A 20,244-nucleotide genomic window follows, 5' to 3' on the forward strand; every position below is an offset into this window, starting at 1 on the left:
AAAGTAAAAGTCAAATGGCGCCGCTTAGTGGCGAGATGCCAGAATTGCTCCTGCTCTTCTTTTCCAATTGAGGCGCTGGCCGGGATTCGAACTCACGCCATCTGTTTGCCTCATTATACTTGACACAGACTGATAAGTTCTCAATCAACCTATTTATTGATCCCATTGCGTTGACTTTTTAGGTATTGATGAAGTATTTATTGTCCGATTCGACTAACGATACTGCCTTGACGTGTAGCTCATTAGCATAATGAAGGTCACGTAAAAGTACATGTGAATGAAAGATCAACACTGTGATATTTAACTCATAGGAAGATTTTAAAATGTGTTTTATTAAGTTTTGTGCTTGATTTAACTTTATTTCACATTTGTCACGTGACTCTCCAAGCTTCATGTAAGCTCGCTCTTTTGTATTCAATTCATTAATTGTTATACTTGAATAGTGTGTCACTTATTAAAATGACATTGTTCTTACTATATTTCCATAGAAAACAAGCTATTAGCATTAAAATTGTTATGGAAAGTATGACGAATTTGCCACAATAGTAAAAATACACACAAAAAAATGTTTTACACTTTTCAACTACACCAGTGTCAAGAATGTGTTTATCGTGATTGATGGAACAAATCTTTCACATTAATTATATTCAAAAAATATGGCGAATGTCTTCTTGTTTTAGTGTGGAGGTCAGTTTGTCCTTATTACCAACGTTTTTTTTCGACAGTGTTTTGTTTGTTTTTTACATCAAATTATGTTGACAATTGCATTAAATGGAAAATTGCGAGTAAAATGGGTGTGTTTAAAAAATTCCGTTTGTTAAAGTACGGTGTTTTAAATCTCAGTATATGAAAATTTGGTGCAGAAATATTCGTTGCTGCAAAACTTCTGGTATAAAAAAAATGCATCACGTGACTGCACACTTGGCCCCATTGGCTGGTGCTTAATTTACCGGAAGTTGTGACGCAACGAATATTTCCGCACTTAATTTTTAAACAGCTGTGTTAATGTTAGGTTGCCAGCTAAATTGTTCATACATTAAAGTCCAATTGTGCTCACTAAAACTCAAATTATTACTAAAATCTTGGAAAATGGTTGCATGTAGAAAAGCCCTTAAAATATTATCTTTATTGGAGGAATTTAAGTTGTTCTGGAGTAGTTTTCTTTTTTTTACATGTAAATATATTTTAATCTAATTTGTAGTGTCTCTTATATTTACTTTTACTTTCTTTAATATATATTGTTTGTGTAAGTATTTTATTTAATCAGATTTATTATGTAAATTGCTCAACCTGTTATAAATTATTGAAAATTGTTTGTATTGTATTGGAAGTGCCTTAATGTGTTTGTACATTGTATATGTATGTTGTTTAATACAAAATACATACATAGTGGTAAAAAATGTATTAATTTTGAAGTATATTTAAATACATTTTACTCATGAATTTTTACTCAATGAAGTTGTCAGCATAATTTGATGTAAAAAAAAAAAAAAAGAAATGCAAAAATTTCTGTTATTAAAAAAACTTTGTAAATAAGACACAAATTAACTTGCATATTTTATCCATTTATTTAAAATGGATCTGAATTGTTAGTTACCACAAATCGAGACCGATTCATTTCGAGAAGTGTTTATTTCAATGAATTGAATGTTTGTTCTCCAGAGGTCCAGAATGTTCTTCTCATAGTGCAACTTTTGTCACCATGAAGACATATTTATGATACATATTTTAACGTGTTTTCCTGTAAAAGGTTATTCTATGGTTCTAATGGTGCCTTTGAACGACAACGTTTTGGAATAAAGAATATTTCACACCTTGTTTTAAAGAAAATGTATTTATTTAAGAAAATAACAACTTATTTACATGCGGCAGGAAGTGATGTCATGTACGTGGCTCCGCCCCCCTCACTTCTTGGACAACTTGGCCTGTTTGTTCTTGGGAGGTGCCCACTTCAAGCTCATAGTTTCCACTGCGGACCAGAGGAGACGACAAGCGGCGTGAGACCAGTGGGGGGAGGGGTGTGTGTGTGTGGCACAGCAAGCCACGCCCACTCACCTGTGATGGGCGGTTTCTTGTACTGGGCGCTCTTGAGGTGCTCCTCCACCAGTTTGGGCGTGACGCAGATGACGTGCTGACCTTTCCAGTACTTGACCATGTTGAGCGACTGCAGCGTGCTGATGATGTCGCTCTGCGTGATGCTGGTCATCTGGCTGGGGGGTAGGGGCCCATGTCAAGCGCGTCAAGTGCACGAGTGTGCGTGCGTGCGTGCGTACCTGAGGTCTTTGATGGAAAGCGTTCCTCGGAAATCTCGTAGGATCTCCAGAAGAACCCAGGACCAGTAGCTTCTGTAACTCAGCTTGCCCAGATCTGACAGGGGCTTCTCGGGGGAACCCACCGCACTCTCAAGCTTGGACAGCTCGTAGCCTACTCTCACACACACACACACACACACACACACACGCGCACGCACGCACGCACGCACGCACAGTGTGACAATCAGTGTGACGTGGCGATGTAAGCTAACAGGCGTCACGCTCACTGAAAGCGATGAGGAACTTCCCGTAGCCTCGGCGTTGGTAAGGCGGCAGCGTGAGAATACACGCCACGTTGTTCCCGTCCGGAGACTCTTTCTCCTGCAACACGACCAGCTGTATTTTACTTCCCGCCCGGACACCTCCCTCCCACACACACACACGTCCTCCATGATGGACATCTTACTTTGGAGAAGTAGCCAACGATGTGCGCTCCTTGTTTGTTAACCTCGGTGAGGATGTAGAAGATGAAGGGCTCCACGTCAAAGTACAGAGTCTTGTGGTCCAGGAAGAGCTTGGCCAGCAGACACAAGTTCTGACAGTAGATCTGCTCGGTGACGACACAGCACAGTGATCACACTCATTGATCTATTATTGATCCATTCATCAGTGGGATGACCTCACCTTGTGGTCACGTCCATCCACCTCGTACACGGAGATGTTGCTTCTCCTGTAGATCTCTTTGCCTGGAGGCTGCTTCCACTGGCAGTGGGACTACACGCACACAGAGGTCAAGGGTGAATGACCAGAAATACTACATTCTACAAGTGTCAGCATTCTACATGTATATTCTACACGTACAACTACATTCTACATGTATATTCTACAAGTACAACTACATTCTATTTGTACCTCTACATTCTACGTGTGTATTCTACACGTACAACTACATTTTACTTGCATGTCTACATTCTACGTGTACAACTACATTCTACTTGCATGTCTACATTCTACTTGCTGTGTCTACATTCTACGTGTACAACTACATTCTACGTGTACAACTTATCCATTCTATGTGTACTGTACTATTACATTCTACGTGTAATATTATATTCTACATGTACACATTCTACGTCTACATTCTACATGTACAACTAGGGCTGGGCGATATATCGAATATACTTGATATATCGCGGGTTTGTCTCTGTGCGATATAGAAAATGACTATATCGTGATATTCGAGTATACGTCCTCACGCAGTTGCTTTTAGCTGCGGGCATTACACTACAGGCTCTTCTCCCTCTTTCTTGTCTCTGCTTCTCACAGAGACGTAAAACAAGTGCACGTCACATACTGACGCGCGTGCAACATCACACGACCTCGCCGAGCAGAGAGGTATCGACATGGGTAACGTTAGCAGTGGCAGGTGCGAGTGGTAATACGAGAGAGAGAAGGTGCGAATCTGGTAACAAATGAAGGAAGAATTCCCAAGAAAAACAGCACAGGGTCCATCGTCTGGCGGTGGTTTGGCTTCAAGTGGGAAGATATTTTACAAGTATGCGGCAAAAGCGTTGCTACAAAAAGTATCACCACTGCTAATGTGTACCATCATTTGAAAAGTCACCCGCTAGAGAATGAAGAGTGCTTGAAACTCTGCATGTCAACATCTCTGCCGGTTCCACACCCACAAAATGCCCAAGCGACCATTTCCACATCAACACCGTATGAAAAAAATAGTCAACAACAGAAGGAGATAACGTCCGCAGGAACCTACCACATAGCGAAGGACATACACTATTTGATTTCCTATTATGCAGCTAATTTTTATTTGACAGTTATTGAAATATATTTGTGACATCATGCACAAAAGTGCACTTTATTTGTTTTAAACAATTGTAGTGGCGTTCTATACAAAAAGTGCACTTTAATTTAGTGTTGTTTTGATATGCTAATACACTAATAGCTTCTTTTAAAATGTCTCTGACAATCTTGCACTTTCTGTTTTGGAATTTACATGAATGTTTGTGCCACTGCTTAAATTGACTTAGTTGTGATTTCCCTCTCTGCATGATAGTTTAAAATGAGCATATATTAATGCAGTATGAACAATAATGTTTTAATGTAGACACATAGAATCATCAATACTGCTGTGATTATATGCATCAAGTGTTCTTTCAAGACTAAGGAAAAATATCGAGATGTATATCGTGTACCGTGACATGGCCTAAAAATATCGAGATATTAATAAAAGGCCATATCGCCCAGCCCTATGTACAACTACATTTTACGTGTACAACGTCTACACGTCTACATTCTATGTGTACAACTACATTTTACGTGTACAACATCTACAATTTATGTGTACAACTACATTCTACGTGTAAAACGTCTACATTCTATGTGTACAACATTTACATTCTGTGTGTACAACAGTTATATTCTATGTGTACAACTACATTGTATGTGTACAACGTCTACATTCTATGTGTACTACTACATTCTGCATGTACGTCTACATTGTACATGTACAATGTCTATAATGTACAAACCCCGTTTCCATATGAGTTGGGAAATTGTGTTAGATGTAAATATAAACGGAATACAACGATTTGCAAATCATTTTCAACCCATATTCAATTGAATATGCTACAAAGACAACATATTCGATGTTCAAACTGATAAACATTTTTTTTTTTTGCAAATAATCATTAACTTTAGAATTTGATGCCAGCAACACGTGACAAAGAAGTTGGGAAAGGTGGCAATAAATACTGATAAAGTTGAGGAATGCTCATCAAACACTTATTTGGAACATCCCACATGTGAACAGGCAAATTGGGAACAGGTGGGTGCCATGATTGGGTATAAAAGTAGATTCCATGAAATGCTCAGTCATTCACAAACAAGGATGGGGCGAAGGTCACCACTTTGTCAACAAATGCGTGAGCAAATTGTTGAACAGTTTAAGAAAAACCTTTCTCAACCAGCTATTGCAAGGAATTTAGGGATTTCACCATCTACGGTCCGTAATATCATCAAAGGGTTCAGAGAATCTGGAGAAATCACTGCACGTAAGCAGCTAAGCCCGTGACCTTCGATCCCTCAGGCTGTACTGCATCAACTAGCGACATCAGTGTGTAAAGGATATCACCACATGGGCTCAGGAACACTTCAGAAACCCACTGTCAGTAACTACAGTTGGTCGCTACATCTGTAAGTGCAAGTTAAAACTCTCCTATGCCAGGCGAAAACCGTTTATCAACAACACCCAGAAACGCTGTCGGCTTCGCTGGGCCTGAGCTCATCTAAGATGGACTGATACAAAGTGGAAAAGTGTTCTGTGGTCTGACGAGTCCACATTTCAAATTGTTTTTGGAAACTGTGGACGTCGTGTCCTCCGGACCAAAGAGGAAAAGAACCATCCGGATTGTTAAAGGCGCAAAGTTGAAAAGCCAGCATCTGTGATGGTATGGGGGTGTATTAGTGCCCAAGACATGGGTAACATACACATCTGTGAAGGTGCCATTAATGCTGAAAGGTACATACAGGTTTTGGAGCAACATATGTTGCCATCCAAGCAACGCTACCATGGACGCCCCTGCTTATTTCAGCAAGACAATGCCAAGCCACGTGTTACATCAACGTGGCTTCATAGTAAAAGAGTGCGGGTACTAGACTGGCCTGCCTGTAGTCTAGACCTGTCTCCCGTTGAAAATGTGAGGCGCATTATGAAGCCTAAAATACCACAACGGAGACCCCCGGATTGTTGAACAACTTAAGCTGTACATCAAGCAAGAATGGGAAAGAATTCCACCTGAGAAGCTTAAAAAATGTGTCTCCTCAGTTCCCAAACGTTTACTGAGTGTTGTTAAAAGGAAAGGCCATGTAACACAGTGGTGAACATGCCCTTTCCCAACTACTTTGGCATGTGTTGCAGACATGAAATTCTAAGTTAATTATTATTTGCAAAAAAAAATTAAGTTTATGAGTTTGAACATCAAATATCTTGTCTTTGTAGTGCATTCAATTGAATATGGGTTGAAAAGGATTTGCAAATCATTGTATTCTGTTTATATTTACATCTAACACAATTTTCCAACTCATATGGAAACGGGGTTTGTACATGCACGTCTACATTGTACATGTACTACTACATTCTATGTGTAAAACGTCTACATTGTACATGTACTACTACATTCTAGATGTACTACAACATTGTACGTGTACTACTACATTCTAGATGTACTACTACATTGTACGTGTACAACGTCTACATTGTATGGGTACTAACCCATTCTAGGTGTACTACTACATTGTAGGTGTACTACCCCATTCTAGGTGTACTATTACATTCTAGTTGTCCTACTACAATGTACATGTACAACTAGATTCTAGATGTCCTACTATATTGTATGTGTACTACTACATTCTAGGTGTACTAACACATTCTAGATGTACTACCATATTCTAGGTGTACTACTACATTCTAGGTGTACTACTACATTGTACATGTACAACGTCTACATTGTAGGTGTACTCCCACATTCTAGGTGTACTACTACATTGTACGTGTACAATGTCTACATTGTATGTGTACTACCCCATTCTAGGTGTACTACTACATTCTAGGTGTACTACCCCATTCTAGGTGTACTACTATATTGTAGGTGTACTACCACATTCTAGGTGTACTACTACATTCTACAAGTACAACGTCTACATTGTGTGTGTACTACCCCATTTTAGGTGTTCTACTACATTCTAGGTGTACTACCCCATTCAAGTTGTCCTACTACATTGTACATGTACAACTACATTCTAGATGTCCTACTGCATTGTACGTGTACTACTACATTCTAGGTGTACTACCCCATTCTAGGTGTACTACTACATTGTATGTGTACAAGGTCTACATTGAATGTGTACAACTACATTCTAGGTGTACTCCCACATTCTAGGTACCGCTATACTACCACATTCTAGGTATACTACCACATCCTAGGTGTACTACTACATTTTATGTGTACAAGGTGTGCAGTGTGTATGCACTACTGACCAGGTGGTGTCTGAAGGTCTTCTCGTACTTCATGTACTTCAGGCAGTACTCGCAGATCCAAAGTTTGGGCTGCTTGCCGTAGTCTTCGGGGAACGGCGAGAAGTACCAAGCGTCGATTTCAAAGTTTCCGATCTGGATCTTGTCCACGTATTTGACTTTGGTGATCTGCGAAAGACACGGGGGCGTGACGAGGAGTCACGTGACATCAAAGCACACCACGCCGGCGCTTACAGCCTCGTGTTCCTTCTCCAGTGCGGCCGTGGTCGGATCCATCTCGGCGTACGTCTGCGTGGACAAAATGTGGGTTCAGATGCTGCCGCCAAGCCGGGCGAGCCCCCACGGGTCAGCCAGCCTCCCCCCACGCACCTTCTGCACGTGGTTGATCTCGTCATGTTTGCGTTTTTGGTTGCGCGTGATCTTGCGCTCGGGTTGTTCTCCGAGGTCGCCCACGCCGCCGATCTCCACGCTCTTCCTCACAGCGTCCTTCACCGTCTTGGTGAGCGCCAGGCGAGCCTTGCCTACCCACTCGTCCAGACGTCTGTTGACTGAAGCCAACACATGATCACCACGCCGAGGTGTGTGTGTGCGTGCGCGCGTATGTGTGAGACTTACATCCCACGTAGTGCACGTAGAACTCCTCTCTTCCTTCCTGCTCATTGAGTCGAGACTGAATGACTTCGGCCGCATCTGCCACGAAAACATGACTTCAATAACATCCCAGCAGATCATAACAATGTCAGCAAACACGCAAACATGTGCCACGGCGGTTGACTCGATCAAACCGGAAGTGCTATGATCTTCTGACGACGCCATGATGTCATTGCTTGATCTTGTCTGGTTTTTGGAACCAGTTGGAATTAGCTGACAGTGATCATGTGACCGGCGTGTCACTACGTGGTTAGTCCACGCATTAAGATTGCGTCACTTCTTGTCAACTTGTTTTACGGCAGTTATGTTTATGTACGCTGTCACCGTTACCATGCTCTTCTTTTTTATTCATTTAAAAAACAATGTAATATAAAATAATACATACAAAAAAACGTAATTTAAGAATACACTTTACTTCTTTATTTAAATCAAATACTTCAATTCACAATTTTTGTCAGGCAGCAGATATTTATGTTAAGTGACTTGTTTTTAAAAAAAGTACATTTAATAAAGAAATTACGCAATGAGTGGCACCCCCGTGCGTCATTTATTGCAATGACAGACGAGTGAAAGTGATTTAAATGGTGGCGATAATACAACCTGTTTTTTTTTTTAATCTACCCCATTTTCATCTTCATATTGTCCTCTTTCACTACTACGTAAACTATCCGTTTTATACAAAATACGTGACGTCGCAGAAATTACTCGCGCATGCGTGGACCAATTTGGTTTTCCGGGATGGCGTAAACATAAATACACTGCAATATGTCAGCGTGCCCGCCATATTGGATGAGGCAAATCTAGTATCAATCAATCAATCAATCAATGTTTATTTATATAGCCCTAAATCACAAGTGTCTCAAAGGGCTGTACAAGCCACAACGACATCCTCGGTACAGAGCCCACATACGGGCAAGGAAAACTCACCCCAGTGGGACGTCAATGTGAATGACTATGAGAAACCTTGGAGAGGACCGCATATGTGGGTAACCCCCCCTCTCTAGTACGTAAACAAACGTTAGTAAATGGGCCGCCTTTAAATATTTTTTTACACAAATGAGCATGAAAAACAACCTATGCAACTTTTGCCACAGACACATAGGTATTAGGACTATAAACTGGTTGGTTGTTGCTTCTTCTCCATTGCCACATCCAATATGGCGTCTACGTAAATATGTCTGTGAATATAAGCACACGTCAGAAACGGTTACCGCCGCATGCTACCATGCTAGCAGGGAACAACTTACGCCATGTTTTGTCGGCGCGTTGACACAAATAAGTGCCTCCGATTTCCACCGACACTTCTTGTTCCCTGCCGAGTAGCCCGGTTCGGTCCGGCGTGAGCTGACTAATGGTGCCTCCCGCTTCTCGAACGTGAGCCTCCGCCTCGTCGTCCTCTCCGCCGCTGCCGTTCGACGAGCACGCAGTCGGAATGCGAACGTCCACATCTCCGCCATCGTTGTCCGCCTGAGTCGGGTCCAGATCCGCGTCCATGGCCGGTTCTGAACCCGTCTTTGCCGGGTTACGTTCCCGCCAGCCGCCCGCGCACTACGCTTCAAAACAAACGCGCACGCCCGCCTCACAACAAAGCGCCAATATGGCTGACAGGACGCTTGGTTACGTCATCACGTACGGACCCGCCCCTCGAGGGACCGCGCTTACCTTTAAATCAAAATAACTATAAAAAGTATCAATGAGACAGATTAAAACCAAATTATTTTTCCAGAGATTTTAATAAATGAATGTGTTTTTGTGTGCTCATTCTCTGAACCTGCTGTGGCCTTTGGTCATAGCCCCTCCTCCCTGTCCCCCACCCTCTGCTGGCAGGGAGCGCCTCCTCTCGATGCTCTGGGGTCCCAGTGGTGGTGTTGCGGGGGACCCCTCCTCCTGCCACGCTGGGCCCCCCCACCTGCAGAACATTTCAGGCCGCGACTTCCTGCCTGACGATACACGAAGTGGGTCAGTTTTGGTTCGCGCGTCTCTCGGAACTCCGTGCGTCCCTCGGTGTTGGCGCCCGGTGACCCCTCGGAGGCGTGCGAGGACAGGCTGAGTCCGTCCATGTGTTCTGCGAGAGGCGCGCCTCTGGCGTGATGCGGCTTGGGCCCGCCGCCTCGCCTCGGACCCCTGCCGCGGATGTGGCGCCTGTGGGCGTGAGCGCCTCTGCAGTGCGTCGGCGCGGGAATGAAGTGTCGCGATGGCAGAGGACCCTCCTGCGAGGCGCAGGCTGGCGCCGGGTCCTGGATGGCGTCTTCATCAACAGGTGGCGCCTGCGTAACACGACAAACATCCCAGCTGACGTCGTTTTGAGGGTCACATGATGCACTCACCTCGTTAGTGTGGATGAGGAAACGGTTGGATTCCATCTCGGGATCGATGACCCCGCCTCTCCTTCGTTGTCTCTCCAGAACCTTTTGAAGTTCTCGCCACTTCTGTTGAAAACTGGACTCGAGGCCGGCGCCGTCCAACTGGAGGACAAGAAGGCGCGGTCAAGCTGACCGCCTCCCGCTTGCACACGTGTGCCTTACCTCGGGCAGCAGGGGGGCGGCGCTTGCCAGCAGGTGATCCAGGTCGTAGGCCAAAGGCTCGCGGCAAACGGGACACACCACCGTCAGCTCCTAGCGGACACATCACATGGCTCGTTAGAACGCCCGGCTGGACTCCTGCGACGGAGCGCAGCCGGCAATGTGTGACCTGATGGCGTGTTGCCGTCTTGTCCTCCGCCAGTTCCTTCTCTCGGAGGCGGATCTCCTTCTCCGAGTGGCTGGCGTAGCGGCCCAGGCAGTGCGAGTGGAAGTAGTGGTAGCAGCAGGTTTTGGTGAATGTCTCCCCCTCCTGGACACATTCGGAATGGTTTGTTCTAATTCATGCATCCATCCATCCACTTACTATCGCGTGTCCCTTTTAGGATTGCGGGGGTGCTGGAGCCTATCTCAGCTGCATTCCGGCGGTAATTCAGTGATTCTTAAATTGTGATACTGGCTCTATCTAGTGGTACGCCAAAGAATCACTTAATTAAAGTAGTGTTTTATTTTATTTTATTCAAACAGTGTTACTGTTCACACTGTCTGTAATGTTACAGTGGCCGAAAATATTAAATATACTTGGTAAATAAAACCTCTGCCTTGTTTTTAATGAATACTTTGGCCTACTATGCTACCGTATTTATATGTTGATACTTGGAGAGAAGTTTTTTCTCAAAAAGGTTCATTATGTCTTCTCATTCATATACTTTTTTAATTTCTTTTTAGTCAGACAGGATTTTTGGTATACTAGTTGCATTTTTGGACAAAAAATTATAGTAAAAATTAAATATTTATTAGAAAGATTTTTATTATAAAATATTTTCGGTATTCTATATACCTAAAAATATAATTAATCAAAATGTAAAATACTATTTTTTTTTTTTTTTTTTTTAGGCAAAATTCAATCTAGTACACCAAAAATATTGTCTAACGAAAATAAAATTTTTAAAGTAAACAATATTATTGTCAGCATTATTTTGAGACCAAATTAACCATTGATGAAATAATAATGCATGCATACCCTTTCAAATGCAATAAACTTGTATTTCTCGAACATTTTAACATTGTAATTGGAATTTAAACTTTTAGATATCCAAAACAAACAAATAATACAAATAAAATATACTCCGTCAGCAAAATTTTGCACTTAAAAAAAATCATAGCAGAAGCAATATAATAGGTTCACTTTTTGTTGAGGAGGGTGTGGGGGACCCTCAAATAAACGCAACCCAAACAATAAATAAAATCTTTAAATAAAGTTATTGTGACAAAAATGATCGCGGTTAATATTGAATGTGCTCAAAATTTACTTATGCACACACTAAAATATTATGACCATGATTAAATAAATTGAAACAATATATAGAGATGTCCAAATGCTTTAAAATGTATTATCGGAAATTATCGGTATCAAAAAAAAAGTATGACTTTTTAAAACGCCGCTGTACGGAGTGGTTCACGGACGTAGGAAGAAGTACAGAGCGCCAATAAACCTTAAAGGCACTGCCTTTGCGTGCCGGCCCAATCACATGATATCTACGGCTTTTCACACACACAAGTGAATGTAAGGCATACTTGATCAACAGCCATACATGTCACACTGAGGGTGGCCGTATAACAACTTTAACACTGTTACAAATATGCGCCACACTGTGAACCCACACCAAACAAGAATGACAAACACATTTCGGGAGAACATCCGCACCGTAACACAACATAAACACAACAGAACAAATACCCGGAACCCCTTGCAGCACTAACTCTTCCGGGACACTACAATATACACCCCCGCTGCCCCCTCCACCTCAACCCCGCCCACCTCAACCTCCTCATGCTCTCTCAGGGACATGTCCCAAATTCCAAGCTGCTGTTTTGAGGCCTGTTAAAAAAAGTAATGCACTTTGTGACTTCAATAATAAATATGGCGGTGCCATGTTGGCATTTTTTTCCATAACTTGAGCTCATTTATTTTGGAAAACCTTGTTACATTGTTTAATGCATCCAGCGGGGCATCACAACAAAATTAGGCATAATAATGTGTTAATTCCCCGACTGTATATATCGGTAGCAGTTGATATCGGAATTGGTAATTAAGAGTTGGACAATATCGGATATCGGCAAAAAAGCCATTATCGGACATCTCTAACAATATACTTTCTTGGTAGTGGAAACATTAAATATTGTTCAGGCTTCATAAGAGCATTTCACTTTTATTTGTCTGTTCAAATATCTTCTCTCATTTTAATTTGTAAACTTTTTTAGAAGGTTTTTTATTGATAATGCTCTTTTGGGTTATCAGTTGGTTTCACTTCATGTTTACGTGACGTCACGCGAGTTCACTTCCTGTTGACGATACGTTCGTCAGTTTCAACTTGACACTGTGGCGTTTATATCGATCACTTTGTGCAAAGACTGCACATTTGCTTATGTTTAATGTGAATACTGTATCTTAGTAGTTTAGACAGTAATGTTTACACAAGTTTAGTTAGGAATCTGACGTTTTTTTGATGGAGAAAGACGTTAATGCCTCTTGTTTTCATGTAAGCTTTTAAGCTCGCTTGCAAGAGTTCATTTTCATTCATTGATCAATTGACTTATCGAACATCGGCCCAGGTCTACTACGAGCACTGCACGATTACCTTGAAGCCGTAGAGGCAGATGACGCAGTTTCCGTAAGGAATGTTGCTTTCAGTCAGGATTTCTTTGGCTTTCTGAGGAACAAATCGTAGGAAATGAAACACGACTTCACATCCTGTTTGAGGTGGAAACGAGTGAAGGCCGTGACCTCGATCAGCTGATATAAGACGGGCGAGCCGACACACGACTCGGCTTCCATCTGCAGACATTTGTGTACACTGAAAGAAGAAAACAAAAAACATGGCGTCAGTCGACTGCGGCGGAAGAAGTAGATCTCTGGAAGGCTCACCTGCTCAGCTTGTTGTCCGACAGACCACGCGGGTTGTGGATGGAAATGTGCGGAGACGAGCACGGATACTGGGGCACAACACAGGAAGTTAACGTGCGACATCCGGACTGCTGGAGCTCAGGTGCTACCAGGCGTTACCTGCTGGTCCAGGGTCAACTTCAGGGTGAGTCGGACAAACTGGGAGCCGGAATCCTCGCCTGTGGACGGATACAGAACCAGGCTGACCTCCCAGCCCCTGCAATCCCAACGCACGTGTGTTAAGGCATATTTGTAAACACGTCAAATAAACACGTGACATTATGACGTCATCACCCATGTGTCCTGGTGACCTGCAGGTCCTCCAAGTAGATGGACTGCAGAACTTCTATCTCACACTGCACACTGGAGGAGGAAGTCAACATCATTCATACTTTACACTTCCAGCTCATTAATGGCTACACCTGTGAGAGATAATATTTTGTATGTTTCGAGCTGTCAGACCGTCGAGGCTAACTTTAGCTCATGTTAGCTAAACGTAGCTACTTAGCACCGCCGGGAGCGGGTTTGACACAATGGTACGATACGGTGTTTGACTGCCGCTGAATGGCAGCAATTTTAAAGGAGACCATTGAGACAAGTTGTCTACTAACTTACTCGCTGTCCATTGCCATGATTGTTGTCCACAGAACGCCGCTAGTGCTAGTTCTTCTTCTGCGCTTCAATTACGTCATTTTGGCGGCACCGCCCTCTAGTGTATAGGACGGAGAGTGACACATTACTGGAAGTAATCAAGCAACAAAACCCACGACAAAATACCATATTCATTTTGGTCAGTGTATGATTTGGTATTTGAATTTTCTTTTCATGAATGGAAATTGAAAAACGAAAAACAGTTGGTTTATTTCAATTTCATTTCGAAATGCAAAAAATACAATTAGAAAACAAAGCCTTCTAAAATACGCTTTGATCTTCATTTAATGTTTTTATGTATCAAAAAATAAAACAAACCCTAGTAAACAGAAACGGGAAAACAGACCAAAATGTTTAGTTTTTTATTTGTAGACACTGGAAGTTTTAAAGATTTTTTTTATTATTCAACAATTACAACACACAAATTGTACATATTGAAAATATACAGATAAATTGAGGCACTTAAATGTATTATAATTTTTTAAACACAGGGTTGAGCAATTACCATCTTTATATAAACAAAAATGTTAATAAAATAAAGTTGAAAAAAATTAAAACATATATGTTTTTATCTAAAAAAAAAAAACAACATCCAATTAAGATATTAATCTAAGGGCTTTTCTACTTGTAACAATTTTCCAAGATTTTACTAATAATTAGAAATTATTAAACCAATGTGAAAGTTTGGGTTTTACTTTCAGAAATCGACTCTCTTGCAACATAATATTAACAAGCATTTCTCAGTTTTTATGCTTTATAAATATACCAAATGTAATATTTTATATCGTAAATGGGGACATAAAAATACTTCCGGTGTCAGAATATGAACAAACATCTGGTTTTGTCTGTATTTGCATTTGTGTTTACTATGGAATTTAACTTTTGTTGTATGACACGTGAAATGAAAATCAAACCGTTTTTTGGGGGAACGTACTGTAGTTATAGGTAGGGATGATGTTTGATAAGGAATTATCGAGTTCGAGCCTATTATCGAATCCTCTTATCGAACCGATTCCTTATCGATTCTCTTATCGAGTCCAGATAGGTTGTTGTACATGGGAAAAAAAACAATATTTGGTTTAACAAAAGCTCACTTTTATTATATAATAAAAAAAATAAAATCTAATAAATAAATAAATATTGACTGTTACCCACCTAAAAAAATAAAAAATAAAAAAATAAATATTGACTGTTGTTACCCAAAGTATATTAAATGGGATTTTTCAGAGAAACAAATATATACAGTAACACAAAAACAACCTGTCTCTGAGATCACTACAGGTGTATAAATAATAATATAGTGTTAAATAAAATCAGTCCCTTGGGCACAAAACTGAAAATAATACAGCTCTCCAAAAAGTGCACTTCTGCTGCTATTTGACATAACTGTTTGTTATGATGCTTTGACATTTTTGCACTTTATTTCTTTATTGAAAGAAAATTCTATGAAGAGAAAAGTTCTTAGCAAATGTGGTTACAATGCTAAAAAAATGAAAAGTTAAAGCTAAAAAAAGAAATACACTTTATTGAGTTAACATTATTTCTTTATAGGAGGAAAAATGTTATGAGCGAGAGAATATAACAACTACACTACCCAGCATGCAACGGGAGTTACGAGCATGCGCGGTAGCCCCGAAAAGTGTTGCATGTTGCCACGCTGTGAAAGTAAACGTCAAGAACTCAGCCAACACGCCTCGTCTGCATTATTTATAATTAGACAGACAACACATCTACAGTGTGATTTTGTTTTGTTTACAAGGAAAGAAAAACAAAAGTTAAAAAAGGGAGATATGTTGTATATATGTATGTGCTGCGGTTGTTTTAAGAACGTTGCGACAGCTGCCGTAAAGGAGGTGCGTTGCTAGCCTGGTTGCTATGTTTCCGGTTGGTCGTAAAAGTGTCCGTCATGTGTTTTACCCTGCTAAAATCTCTCAGTAAATGTATTCGATGGACGATAGCTTTTGTTTTGAACTTTATTACACCTTGGAGCGCTTTTTCCCGTCCATTGTTTTCCTGCTTTCGCTATCTGCGCCTAATGACTGAGCTACATGACGTCAATTCTTGTGATGTCCCACGGAGCATTTCTGGTCGGGACGGGATTCGAATAAAGAATCAACTCTTTTCCTTTACTATAGTGGTCTCGATAACGGGTACCGGTTCTCAAAAAGGGATTCGAGTCAGAGGACTCGGTTCTTTTCTTATCAAACAGGGAAAACCGGTTTCGAGTATCATCCCTAGTTATTGGTGTCCGACACCAAAAAATAAAAATGCTTTGTTTTTCCAATTTGCTTTTTTGTTTTTAATGAATTTCAAATAAATTAGTTGTTTTTTTGTTTTTCTATTTCCATTCATGATAAGAAAATTAATCACCAAAACATACACTGACCCATATTGGTCCGTGTACCTTCCGTTCATTATATTTCCAATTCTTAAATGCAAATAAAAAACAAATTTCGGGCAATTTTTTCTATTTTAATTTCTGAAACAAAAGTTGGACAACTATTTAATGACACTTTTTTAAAACGACAATAGGACTCCTGTTGAACAAAGATGTTACCGTTATGCTAAAAACATGCTAAACGCAAAGGAAAAGCCAAAATACTGCTTCTGGTTCAATTTGTCATCACACAGATAAACACGCATTTTGCATAAACATGAATTGGATTTTTGAGTTTATCTGAAAAAAATAATTTTTAAAATTAATTTCTAATACATTTTTTTGTTTTTCTATTTCCATTAATGAAAAGATAATACATCACCAAAACATACACTGGCCCATATTGTTACTATTTGTAACAATACAGTAGTTTGCTTTTTTTTTTACCCATGGTTGTAGACATATTCTCTACTGCTCGCTAGTGTTACTGTATCTGAGTTATTGTGCAGAAATATGGGGAAATAACTACAAGAGTACGCTTCAGTCAGTTAAAATAATACATAATGTTGGATATAGAGAACATACAAACCCTTTATTTATTGAATCAAAAATACTGAAATCCACAGCATAGTGAATTTGCAAACAGCTTGTTATGGTTGGACTAAGGGGAGGTGACGGCGACAGACACTACTAGATGGGCGTGTCCCAAGGTGAGACAAGCAGGGCGCAAGGATGAGAGAGCGCATGTGGGCGTGGCCCGCGGTGCGCTCGTCATGAGGCACAGATGAGGACGCATTGGGATGCGCCCTGGCCGTGACAGTATCCCCCCTATGGACAGCTTCCAGATGTCCTAGAAGTCGAACCCCCCTAAAAACAAGAACAGAAGTCAAGGGAGGGTGGAGGGGCTAACTGGTGGTGGGTCGCCGGCCCAAGTGTCCCCGAATCCACCGGGGACAAGTCTGGTGGCGGCGGCGAGTAGACCGCCGCAGCAGCCTGCGAGGTGGACGACCAAGGAACAGCCACCTTCTTGGACGTCGGGAGGGCGGACGCGAGTGGGGCCAGAACCACAGCAGCCTACGGGAAATATATCCATGTCTTGGGCGTTGCTGTTGGCGCAGAAAGTGTCCCTGCCCTGGCCACAGAGGGCACCGTGTGCGGGCGCCTGTATGCTGCCCTTGCGGCCGGCCAGCCGGAGGTCGCGATAGCGACGATGCAGGAGACAAGGGGGCTGGGAGCTGGTGGAGACACGGGGGCCAGCATGGGAGCTGGTGGAGACACGGGGGCTGGCTTGGTGACGGGTGCTAGCTCGGAGGCTAGCTGGGTGACTGACGGGTGCTAGCTCGGAGGCTAGCTGGGTGACGGGTGCTAGCTCGGAGGCTAGCTGGGTGACGGGTGCTAGCTCGGAGGCTAGCTGGGTGACGGGTGCTAGCTGGGTGACGGGTGCTAGCTCGGAGGCTAGCTGGGTGACGGGTGCTAGCTCGGAGGCTAGCTGGGTGACCGACTGTCTGGCTGGGGACTGTGGCTGGGAAAAACAGAAGACAGGTGGTATTTCTCTGGCAGGGGGTAGCCTGTCTGGGTGCAGCTGTGCTACCACATCAGCACAGCCACCAGTGCTAAAATGAAAAATAGATGGTATTTGTCTGGCAGGGGGTAGCCTGGCTGGGTGCAGCTGCGCCACCACATCAGCACATCCACCAGTACTCTCCCCCCCTCCAAACGCGGATGCCAGACGCTACCAGCTGACTGGGGAACAGTCACTAAGGGTGGGAGGTGGGTGGCCAGGCGGCGGGTAAATTCCTCCTTCCCCGTGTTGAAGTTAAACAGTCCTTTGAAGGAGTGTTGAGGAGGGCTAGAAAAATTGTCCAGGGTGGAGGTAAAAGAAAAAGACATCCTGAGAGGGGAAAAAAGAAAAAAAGAGAAAAAAGTTTCTCTTTTTTCTCTCTTTTCTTCTTTTATGTCACTAGGGGGCGGGACTAAAGTCACTGGGGGCGGGGCAAAGGAACTGTGCCGTCAGGTCCCTAATCAATTGGCCGGAATATACTGTTATGGTTGGACTAAGGGGAGGTGACGGCGACAGACACTAGATGGCAGTGTGAACAATGATTTATTATATATATATATATATATATATATATATATATATATATATATATATATATATATATATATATAATAATCAAACTATACAAATAAACAATAGAGTGGAGTGTGAACTAGATCCAAAAGTGTATGTGGTGTTAGGCTATGTGTGTAGTTAGCTGAAGTGTGTGTTACCATGTGTTGAACGAGAGATGAGGAAGTCCAGGGTAAGAGGGGAATCCGTGTACAAGCGGGAGGTCGAGATCCAAGAGGGCAGTCCGAGAAGCAGGGGAATGACGAGACACACAGCAACGTCAAAACACGGGAACGGAGGTCTGCGGTAGGATGACACGACAATGAAACACGGAAGGGAAAACACTGAGCGAGCAAGATATATAAAGCAGGCGCTGATCGCTTACTGTACAGTAGACTATATTCCGGCGCCTGATGGCCGGTTCAGCAGGCTTATGAAGGCAGCGTCCTCATTACCGACAGGTGCACCGATTGTCAGTGAATGATTGCAGCTGGTGGCTGCTGCAGAGCGGAGACGCGCACGGCGCGTCCCCGGAAGTGCGCCGCGGCCGTGGGCGTGTCCCAAGGTGAGACAAGCAGGGCGCAAGGATGAGAGAGCGCATGTGGGCGTGGCCCGCGGTGCGCTCGTCATGTACACAGCTAAAATTATGCACAAAGCAAACTATAACCTGTTACCCAAGAATGTACAACAAATATTCTCAACTAAAAAGGATAAATTTAACCTTGGAGAGAAATGTAACTTAAAACATTTGTATGCACGTACAACACTTAAAACCTTTAGCATTAATTATGGAATGGATTAAGTAAAAGTACCTCAAGTACCTCGGAGTCTTGTTCACGAGTGAGGGAAGAGTGGATCGTGAGATAGACAGGCAGATCGGTGCGGCGTCTTCAGTAATGCGGACACTGTATCGATCCGTTGTGGTGAAGAAGGAGCTGAGCCGGAAGGCAAAGCTCTCAATTTACCGGTCGATCTACGTTCCCATCCTCACCTATGGTCATGAGCTTTGGGTTATGACCGAAAGGACAAGATCACGGGTACAAGCGGCCGAAATGAGCTTCCTCCGCCGGGTGGCGGGGCTCTCCCTTAGAGATAGGGTGAGAAGCTCTGTCATCCAGGGGGAGCTCAAAGTAAAGCTGCTGCTCCTCCACATGGAGAGGAGCCAGATGAGGTGGTTCGGGCATCTGGTCAGGATGCCACCCGAACGCCTCCCTAGGGAGGTGTTTCAGGCACGTCCGACCGGTAGGAGGCCACGGGGAAGACCCAGGACACGTTGGGAAGACTATCTCTCCCGGCTGGCCTGGGAACGCTTCGGGATCCCCCAGGAAGAGCTGGACGAAGTGGCTGGGGAGAGGGAAGTCTGGGCTTCCCTGCTTAGGCTGCTGCCCCCGCGACCCGACCTTGGATAAGCGGAAGAAGATGGATGGATGGATGGATTAAGTAAAGAAATCGAACATTGTACTAATATGATCTAATTTATGAAACTGTTCAAACTCAAAGGGTTTACAAAGTACAAAAAAGAAGAACCATGATAAACATTCTGAACTTATTGATAATCGTGTATGAAATACAACATATTCACTAATTATTAAAAAGAAACTCAAACAACAACTCCATCTTCTACAGTCCTTAACATTTGTGGAGGGTATTGCGAGTGTTACCTTTATGGCCGCTGGGTGGC

At 42.6% G+C, this 20,244-nt stretch overlaps 3 protein-coding genes across 6 annotated transcripts in view; 1 reads left to right on the forward strand and 2 right to left on the reverse strand.

Annotated features, from left to right (window-relative positions):
* Window positions 1-1,812, forward strand: part of LOC133652044 (xylosyltransferase 1-like) — a 34,355-nt gene extending 32,543 nt beyond the window's left edge. For both annotated transcript variants that reach the window (XM_062050369.1, XM_062050368.1), the window contains exon 11: window positions 1-1,812. This exon is cut by the window's left edge and continues 483 nt beyond it. The gene's annotated coding sequence lies outside the window, so the exon portion shown is untranslated.
* Window positions 1,806-9,566, reverse strand: kat8 (K(lysine) acetyltransferase 8). Of its 2 annotated transcripts, XM_062050370.1 has the most exons (11): window positions 9,204-9,565; window positions 7,921-7,995; window positions 7,675-7,853; window positions 7,540-7,593; window positions 7,309-7,473; window positions 2,937-3,026; window positions 2,719-2,859; window positions 2,540-2,633; window positions 2,274-2,424; window positions 2,056-2,210; window positions 1,806-1,969 (listed from the first exon to the last, which is right to left on the reverse strand). In XM_062050370.1, the coding sequence occupies exons 1-11, from the start codon at window positions 9,448-9,450 to the stop codon at window positions 1,905-1,907; spliced, it is 1,416 nt and encodes a 471-aa protein (XP_061906354.1). In that variant the 5' UTR covers window positions 9,451-9,565; the 3' UTR covers window positions 1,806-1,904. The 2 variants fall into 2 exon arrangements, with proteins under 2 accessions (XP_061906354.1, XP_061906355.1); XM_062050371.1 differs by lacking the exon at window positions 1,806-1,969 and having other exon boundaries at window positions 2,062-2,206; window positions 9,204-9,566.
* Window positions 9,567-9,684: 118 nt separating this feature from the next.
* rnf25 (ring finger protein 25) lies at window positions 9,685-14,146 on the reverse strand. 2 transcript variants are annotated; one of them, XM_062049450.1, is made up of 10 exons: window positions 14,038-14,146; window positions 13,717-13,785; window positions 13,543-13,639; window positions 13,405-13,472; window positions 13,264-13,333; window positions 13,118-13,189; window positions 10,648-10,788; window positions 10,482-10,571; window positions 10,284-10,421; window positions 9,686-10,223 (listed from the first exon to the last, which is right to left on the reverse strand). In XM_062049450.1, exons 1-10 carry the CDS (start codon window positions 14,052-14,054, stop codon window positions 9,744-9,746), a joined length of 1,242 nt encoding a protein of 413 aa, XP_061905434.1. In that variant the 5' UTR covers window positions 14,055-14,146; the 3' UTR covers window positions 9,686-9,743. The 2 variants fall into 2 exon arrangements, with proteins under 2 accessions (XP_061905433.1, XP_061905434.1); XM_062049449.1 differs by lacking the exon at window positions 14,038-14,146 and having other exon boundaries at window positions 9,685-10,223; window positions 13,717-14,012.
* Between the last annotated feature and the right edge of the window lie 6,098 nt (window positions 14,147-20,244).

Source organism: Entelurus aequoreus, linkage group LG06, assembly GCF_033978785.1.
Source record: "Entelurus aequoreus isolate RoL-2023_Sb linkage group LG06, RoL_Eaeq_v1.1, whole genome shotgun sequence".
Lineage (NCBI taxonomy): Eukaryota > Metazoa > Chordata > Actinopteri > Syngnathiformes > Syngnathidae > Entelurus > Entelurus aequoreus.

What these genes read in the sequence shown, in the direction of transcription:
- kat8 (XM_062050370.1), bottom strand. Translation starts at nt 9,450, where the DNA reads ATGGACGCGGATCTGGACCCGACTCAGGCGGACAACGATGGCGGAGAT. An exon ending in TGGAGAAGGAACACGAGGCT is followed by an intron (nt 7,474 to 7,539) that starts GTAAGCGCCGGC and finishes TGTCTTTCGCAG; the next exon opens with ATCACCAAAGTCAAATACGT. An exon ending in AGACCTTCAGACACCACCTG is followed by an intron (nt 3,027 to 7,308) that starts GTCAGTAGTGCA and finishes GTGTGCGTGTAG; the next exon opens with TCCCACTGCCAGTGGAAGCA.
- rnf25 (XM_062049449.1), bottom strand. Translation starts at nt 13,808, where the DNA reads ATGATGTTGACTTCCTCCTCCAGTGTGCAGTGTGAGATAGAAGTTCTG. An exon ending in TCTGCCTCTACGGCTTCAAG is followed by an intron (nt 10,789 to 13,117) that starts GTAATCGTGCAG and finishes GAATGTGTCCAG; the next exon opens with GAGGGGGAGACATTCACCAA. An exon ending in CCGCCCCCCTGCTGCCCGAG is followed by an intron (nt 10,422 to 10,481) that starts GTAAGGCACACG and finishes CTTGTCCTCCAG; the next exon opens with TTGGACGGCGCCGGCCTCGA.